The sequence below is a fragment of the Lottia gigantea genome, assembly GCF_000327385.1.
Source record: "Lottia gigantea unplaced genomic scaffold LOTGIsca_21, whole genome shotgun sequence".
In the NCBI taxonomy this organism is placed as follows: domain Eukaryota; kingdom Metazoa; phylum Mollusca; class Gastropoda; family Lottiidae; genus Lottia; species Lottia gigantea.
The window spans coordinates 2,724,559-2,733,344 of record NW_008708458.1 but is presented as its reverse complement, the minus strand read 5'-3'; the positions used below and the strand labels follow the sequence as shown (position 1 = coordinate 2,733,344).

Below are 8,786 nucleotides of genomic sequence, written 5' to 3'. Positions count from 1 at the left end.
AAACAAATATATGCCCTTATTACCAGATAAACATCAAGGTCGGAGCCTCGGTACCCACCGGTAGGTCTGTCTTTTCTCCATTCAAAGTCTTAAACTTAATTTTCCTTTACCACTTTTTCTGCTTAGGAATAACAATACCACTGGTTGTTTGATTAAACTCCACTCGTCGCTTCCCCTGGGAGCCATGATCGGTGGTCTAGCAAACCATTGCAAATAAGAGATGAGTAGGTCTGATTTTATCATAAACTACAGTGTAAAAAAGAAAGCAAGGTTTTCGGGCGAAAAAATCTCATAACTAGGTTAGAGATTCGGGCAATCGCAGACATCTCGCCCCTCCTCGGACGTAAACCTGGTTCCACCACTGTTCTAAAGTAATCCTCACACAGTCATTTCGAAGGCAACTCATAGCGACTTTAGTTATTGTAACCAACCGGTCTTTGCTATGGTAATAATAATAATAAAATCTTTATTGAAATCCAGTTACTCATAGCCACTTTAGTTATTGTAACCAACCGGTCTTTGCTATGGTAATAATAATAATAAAATCTTTATTGAAATCCAGTTACAGAGGTAATCGTCCCTGGAATCTACTAACTTCTATAAATAACACAATTATATACAAATAGAAGCATTAAGATGATATGATATAAAATGGTGAAAAAAGTCAATTACATGAGCAAGCAAAACATGTTACAAAATAGATATTTTTACAACCAGTATGAATCTTACGATGAAAAATAATATAAAATTGACCTTGACAGACAACTGAAGATAGTTATCCATTTTCTGTCCGATTTACTATCTAACTATATATACAATTAATATACAGGGAGAAATAACATAAATATGTTGAAAAGTGGTGTCAGTGTAACTTTAGACCCAGACTACAGGTATTTTCGACATTGATAACATTCTATTGACTATAAATATATAGAATTTATTCATCAAATTGTGCCAGTTATAAATAAATGAATTGAAATTTATCATTCCCAATATATCAGTGAGAGCCTTATAGATAGATTATTCGGTAATTAAGATTTATATTGTCATCGTACATTGTGTGAGAGAGAACTCAAGTTACCTGTAAAATATCAGAGTATTCACAGTACCAAAAGATCAATCACTGTAATTGTAAGTAAGTCAGTAAATTAATTACTTTATTAGACGCCAATCACGCGACATTAATTGAATTCGGTTGATGTGGAAACCAGTTTCGTCAAGTCATAATGACCCGCGGCGATTGCCAACCACACAAGTTTCGATATTAGGATTAACTGGTAATTTTACAGAATAAATATCCCGTCTCAAGTAACAAACATGCGGAAATCGGGGTTTCTGGATTGTCAGCTACCTCTTAAAGGCATAGTAAAGAGGTTTTCTAGCCTTTTTATGTGTATCAAGGACTCCTTTGGCTTTCATTTGGGGCATTCTAATTCTTCGTCTTCGTCTTCTGGAAATGAAATAGCCCCCGCAAGAGAATTCGTGATTCGATACACATTAAAACCTCTTTACAATCCCTTTCATCGGGAATACACTGTATCTATATCCATTTGGACTGCCTTTCAATCACGTTAATGTTTCATATTCTCGTCAAAATCTTGATCAGAAGTTTTCAACCTTTCTCATTCTATTTACTCTTTCAGGATCTTCGATCGATTGCATTACCCACCTTCTCCGCCCTAATTATGCCGCTATCCTGGCAATAATTTCCCGCATTGCACACATCTAAACCTTATGTAACAAGGTAGTACGTAACACCACTTCATTTCAACTGAAATAGTCATTTTTGTTTTGTTATAGCTGTTTTTTTAGCCAGCCCATTTGTGTGAAAGCACACAACGTGTAAATATCGTGACACGTTTGTACGTGAAACAATTTTGAATTGATTTATTATTATATATTAAATCCCTTTGGAACTATACGAGAGACGACTTCCTTTGGTTTCGATAAACCTGATGTGTTATAAGTTAAATTCCCCCGTAACAATAAACGGAATTTGTGAGTGTGCTTGAGTAAAATGGAATCATAGTTTTGTCATGAAACAAATTAATCTTTTTGTTGTTCTTGGATTGAAATGCTTGGCACATCATCAGAGGTATGAATAGACGAGGAAGTGGAGCTCACGATGCGATTTGTCGATACACTTTAAAAAAAAAAAAACAATAGAGGCCAATCGTGCCCTACCTCATGTATTTACCTTATATTTTCTACTCTATAAATAACCTCAAACCGTAAGCTGCACCGAACACCATAACTTTAAGACGATCGGAGTTTTAACGACATACCCTAACGATAAATGTATGCTTTAAGTGTTTCCATCTTCACGAAGTGAAGCTATTACGATGTTCATTTTATACATTGACTACAATATTCACCTTTCGTGGATCACGGAATGCAGTGATTTGATTGGATTGTATACCTTTGAATACAGCCAATCATAGTCAAACAGACTGTAAAAGTTTATTAATTACAGAGTTTCTGTCTAAGGTTCTAATTGGCTGTATTTGCTTACACACAATCCAACCAAATCAATGATTTACAAACTTCCGATATACAATTAAGGTGGCTTTTGTAGTCAAGATATAAGTCGGTGTTCGCAATACCTTGACCATTGTAAAGATGAAGTATTTCTTGGTTTATGTTATTAATTAGTTTAACTTTGTGATATAGATAATGTAGTAAGTAATAAGTTAATTAGTAAACTGGTATAAATCTGGAAGTGTTAAGGCAACATGAGAGTTAAGTGTTCATTTTGTTATATGGAATCTGGATTTCTAACCACAATGGCAGTTAATTGTCATTTTGTTGTTTACTTTGGACTAGTGTTCTTATATTCAACTGTAGCAGGTAAGGAAATGAAACATTACTGCAATATATACGATATATTTTCAACCTCCAGTCGATCCCAGCTCATTTAAACATAAAAGTTCAGTTCAATACGAAGCCGATATCGAATGATGACCTTTGATGAAAGGTCTATCCTTTTTTTTTAAAAAAAAAAGGTCATCTGATTTGGTGTGAGTCAGACCCTCGTTTCTCAAGCAATCTTGAAATAAATTTGTGGTAAACATTTAAACTGAAAAATACCACATTTACTCCCGAAGAGTTAATTGTAAAGGTGTTTTGAGATCATAAGTGTCGTAGAAATTAGACAATTTGAGAGTTTCTTTTGGTAACTGCATGTAACTATGTTTTTGGTTTCAGACATCACAGTCCACCCACAAGAAGATTTTAATACTGCTCAAGCAGATTGTTCTGGCAGAGGCTTGTCTCTACCAGTGGCCGAAACGTATGAAGAGTACGAGCTGCTACTGCAGTACTTGAATGACAATAATATGTACGTATGTTAACTTATATTTTATAGAAAGTTTGCTTGAACTGTTTGTTATAATTATGAACTTGGTCTTGGGATCTCCAGTGAAGTAACCCAAATCTCGGCCTTGAGATCGTGAGCCCAGTAACCCACAACTTGGCCTTGGGATATTGAGTTAAGTAACCCACAACCTGACCTTGGGATATTGAGTTAAGTAACCCACAACTTGACCTTGGGTTCTTGAGTGAAGTAACCTACAACCCGACCTTGGGATATTGAGTTAAGTAACCTACAGGTCTTGGGTTCTTGAGTTAAGTAACCTACAACCTGACCTTGGGATATTGAGTTAAGTAACCCGCCACATGGTCTTGGGATATTGAGTTAAATAACCCACAACCTGACCTTGAGATATTGAGTGGAGTAACCCACAACTTGACCTTGGGATATTGAGTTAAGTAACCCACAACCTGACCTTGGAATCTTGAGTGAAGTAACCCACAACCTGACCTTGGGTTCCTGGGTGAAGTAACCCACAACCTGACCTTGGGATCTTGAGCGCGGTAACCCTAAACATGAACTTGTGATATTGAGTTAAGTAACCTATAACATGACCTTGAGTTCTTGAGTAAAGTAACCCACAACCTGACCTTGAGTTCTTGAATGAAGTAACCCACAACCTGACATTGGGTTCTTGAGTTAAGTAACCCACAACCCGACCTTTGGATCTTGAGTAAAGTAACCCATAACGTTGCCTTGAGCGCAGTAACCCACAACCTGACCCTGGGTTCTTGAGTGAAGTAACCCACAACCTGACCTTGGGTTCTTGAGTAAAGTAACCCACAACCTGAGCTTAGGATATTGAGTTAAGTAACCCACAACCTGAACTTAGGATATTGAGTTAAGTAACCCACAACCTGAAAATGGGATATTGAGTTAAGTACCAAACAAATTGACCTTGGGATATTGAGTTAAGTAACTCATAATCTGACCTTGGGATATTAAGTGAAGTAACCCACAACCTGAACTTGGGATATTGAGTTAAGTAACTCATAACTTTGCCTTGAGCGCAGTAACCCTAAACATGACTTTGGGATCTAGAACGAAGTAACTCACAACTTGGCCTGGAGATCTTGAGTTAAGTAACCCATAACCAGAACTTGGGATATTGAGTTAAGTAACCCACAACTTGACCTAATGATATTGAGTTAAGTAACCATAACTTGGCCTTGGGTTCATGAGTAAAGTAACCCACAACCTGACCTTGGGTTCTTAAGTGAAGTAACCCTTAACCCAAACATGGGATCTTGAGTGAAGTAATTCACAACCTGACAGTGAGATCTTGTTGTTGTAACCCGCAACTAGGCCTTCGGATCTTGGTGGAGTAACCCAAATCTCGAGTGGAACAAACTACAACTCTGGATCTTGACTGAAGTAACTCGCAACTTGTCCTGGGGATCTTGAGTGAAGCAACCTACATGAATGTGAGATCAACGACAGCTCAAATTGGGGTCTTGAGTGAAGTAACCAACAACTTCACCGTAAGACCAACAACTCGACCTTTGGAATCTTGAGTGAGGTTACTAGGCCGTGGCATTGACTCATTTCAGATCAACGTGTCTTGACAGTTCTCTTTGAATGATTTGAACGATTAGAATTTTCGTTGTTATTTTTAAAAATACCCTCTTTTATATGCCTGTATAACGTCAACAATGATACAAAGACAAGAGGAATAAAAACAACCAGATTCAAAATTACCATGAGAATACAATGTTAGTTAAAAGACAAAATCGATTTTGTAACAATGGAATCAACATATAATTCTCTAGAACAAACTTTGTTAGTAAGTTTATGTAAATCGTAATATCCATTCAAAATTTTAATGAGGGTCTGAGACTGACTTTTCGTCAGTAAGTAAATAAACATGAGCACATAATATCATTATGAAATTTGTTTTTTCAGAAATATTTTGGAAATTTCTCCTTACAAAGTGTGTTTAATGTTTATAATCAAAATACAAAATTAATTTATCAATGCAAAATCATCCAGAGAATGTCAATACTGTTTTGAAGATAATATTCAAATTATCGGTAAAATTTATTGAAATTATGCATTACATTACAATTCGTATAATATTTTGATTTCTGATGTATTTTCGTCTCCACTGTAATCTAACAAGTTTCTACCATAGTTTAGTTCTAATGATATTATTCTAACCAATCAAAGCGTTTAATGTAGAACCCGTTTTTTGATAACATAATGAATAGTATGATAGTGAAAGTAGAGTAATATGTCAGCATCTTTTGATTAACTTGGATGAAAGAAGAGTCGTTCTTTTGTCTGATTCATTTTAATGTATTTATCCGGTTAAGGGGCGGTCAACATTAGTGACAATGTATATAGTCTTCTACCCTCGTCTCTCTTCACTCTAATGAGATTTCAAACCAATTAGCTGACAAAATATGAGAGTTAAGATTAAGGTTATCAATTTGTGTGTATGCTAATATTTATATGGTGTTTTGGTTTTTATTGAACAGACATTCAATGACAAGTTATTAATTCGGTGACAAATATTTTATAACAAACGCCATTATAGTTTTCTGTGTGTATCTCATTAGACTTACTGAACTATATGTATGGTATGAACTACTTTTCATTCAGATTTGTTTTATTTGACGCTCACATACAAAAATGCAGTTCAAATTTAAAATGAAAATAACTATTAGTAAGCGTAATTTAATTCGTCGAATCATCAGGAACACTCGATGCCACTCAGCGAATGGATTGTGTCAACTCAATTTTGACTAATGATTATTAAGTACAGATTTCGTTTTCAGAAATCTTCCAGTATTCCGACTATCTGATTGAAATGTAAATCTAAATTTTCGCTTCGTAATTTTTTCTGTACCCTATTGGTCACAATCGTATCTATGGCGACCATTCTCGCTACGTCTGATAATAACCTCGTATGCAGCTGGAAGAAAACCTTCTTTAATTATTAGGCGGAAGTTAAAATGCATTACAAAATATAGTTCTTCAGATGTTAGTTATCTCCCTTGAATTTTCGTCGCATAGAGGTATTAATAAAGTCTTTATTATTACCTCTATGACTCGTCGTAGACGGGAGAAGTCTGGGTGTCACAGACTAGTCACATGTCAACAATGAAGTCGAAAATTAAAGGAAAAATTAAACTTTTCGTTTCCACTAAATCTGTCATTGTTTGCTACATTCGAATATAAACCAGAATTTTAATGTTCAGTGTAAGACACAGAAGGCTTCCAGTGACCGCCATCTTTATTGTCACATGACATATATTTATTGTCACATGACCTAATTTTTGAAAGTAGTCCAATTTGATTAATATATATAAATCCAATACTTTTTCATCAACATTAATTGAGGTAATAAAAAAAGTAGTATTGTAAAAATTGTGCCCCCTGGATTTTTATCTTGAACCATTAATTTTGACTAATAGATTTCGTGATTGGAACCCAGGTGGGAAAAGGGTCATCTGGAACAAAATGTTCAGAATGGTCTTCATTTTATACAACTGTAATAATTTATCTTAACTAATCCAAACTAATGTGATGAAAAGGTTGATTTGACAAACGTTCAAATGGGCTGTCGTAAGACCCTAACTGAAGTGGTTGTATTTACAATAAAAGCTAAATTAAAAAAAAAAACAGTGCGAATGTTTGGTCTAATTTTAATGCCTTCTAAAGTAAAGGTCTTGGTGGTTTTAAAATGGGCAATCAGACCTGATACATAACCTCATTGGAAGGTCCAGCATAAGTTGTGAATCACTTTACATTGTGTGATTAGATACTTCTGCTTTGTAACATTTGTTTTTGTGATTTTGAAATTTTGGTCTGGGGTTAGGGATTACTTTAGTGGAGGGGGTCCGTGGACCTGGTTCAACCAGTCCCTGTAGACGAAAAAACCAATAATAACAGTAATAATAACAATGTAATAAACCAGAGTGTTATATCGTTTCAGTAATACTAACGTTTGGCTTGGTCTGAAAGTTCCAGATGGTGAAACCCGGTTTAAATGGGTAAACGATGGGTACAAAGAGGGTGGATATTTACAAACTGAATGGGCTGATGACGAGCCAAATAATCTGGACGTACCCGAATCTTGTGTGCGATTGAAGTCGGATGATGATTTTAAGTGGAACACCAGAGATTGTACTAAAGAGTCAGAATTTATTTGTGTTAATTATTCTAAATCAGGTAAGCAGACAAATTTATCAGATCCGTAAAAAATTGCAGCATAATTCACGAGAATTCAGCATGTTGGTTTACAGCGTTTAGTGTTCTGGGGTTTGGAGATTTGCCTCTAAAATCTGTTTTTTTTTTTTTTTTGGTAAACATGCCAGAAAGCGGAGCGGCTTCTTTTGAAAGGTTTTGGAACGTCAGTAAACCGCAATACAACGTTTGTGTAATACTCATAATCGATATCAGAGACAGATGTCTGTTTTTCAGATACCGATTTTGAATTATTTACCACACAAAAGAACTATGGGGAAGCACGCCAATTCTGTCAAGGCAGATCAAAAGATTTACCCATGTTGAAAACGCGAAACCAGTACGATTTGATTCTAGATAAGATAAATACTGATTCAAGCATGTAAGTAAACGAAACCAAAATCAGTCCTGATAATATCCCACGAAACAAGGAATTGAGATAGTCGTCTAGTCGTCGTACTGGTGTGTGACGGAGACTCCTTTTGGATAGGATAAACGGGTTCCTTGTTGTGTTCGCTTATAACTACAACAGTGCGAAGCTTAAAGGCCGGTTAATACCTCGCTAAGCGAAATAGCGAAGTGAAAATAAAATAGCTAAGCGAAGCTTTGATTTGATACGCATCGCTTAGCTTCGCGATGTCAAGATAAAGGTACAGCGAGCTTTGAAGCTTGTTTCGCTCGGGTGAGGAAAAACCTACTCTACGCTGCCTCGCTTAGCGAAGTATAAACTGGCCAGGGTATAGGATAGGACAGAGGAATTGTAGATGTTTAAAGATCTACAGTTTTAAAACAAAGAGTAGGCTATACTACTGTCCTTGACAATTTTGTTTCTAAAAATACATTTCATGGTTTTTGTATGAGCCAAAATCAGGTGCAAAAAGGAAATAAAACTTCATTCCATTTCGATTTTCTCTAGAAAAAATATTTGGATCGGTATGATGTTTGTTGGATCACAGGATGATGACTATCGAGAGTTTAAATGGTTTGATGGTGAACGAATTGATACGGCTGATTGGGACACTTCCGCTTCCGGTTCATGTGTTTACATGGATTCGTCTGATTCATTTAAATGGAAGCCAGTATCGTGTTCCACAGCGAGGTCATATGTCTGTACACCAACGTTTAGAATTCACAGTAAGCCGTCTTTTATTCTGGTTCAATTTCAAAGCATGGTTGTATGCAGTGTTTGTGCCCGTGGTATTTAGCATTCGGTATTTAAACCCATATT

General features: G+C 35.9%; 1 protein-coding gene across 1 annotated transcript in view; it reads left to right on the top strand.

The window, feature by feature from the left end:
* Positions 1–2,783: 2,783 nt before the first annotated feature.
* The window catches only part of LOTGIDRAFT_159731 (hypothetical protein), a gene marked incomplete at both ends in the record, with an annotated part of 7,794 nt that continues 1,791 nt past the window's right edge, over positions 2,784–8,786 (top strand). The window contains 5 exons of the mRNA XM_009054221.1: positions 2,784–2,847; positions 3,205–3,337; positions 7,308–7,543; positions 7,796–7,940; positions 8,475–8,692. Of these exons, the coding sequence (XP_009052469.1) occupies positions 2,784–2,847; positions 3,205–3,337; positions 7,308–7,543; positions 7,796–7,940; positions 8,475–8,692 (796 nt within the window). The remainder of the gene's footprint in view (positions 2,848–3,204; positions 3,338–7,307; positions 7,544–7,795; positions 7,941–8,474; positions 8,693–8,786) is intronic.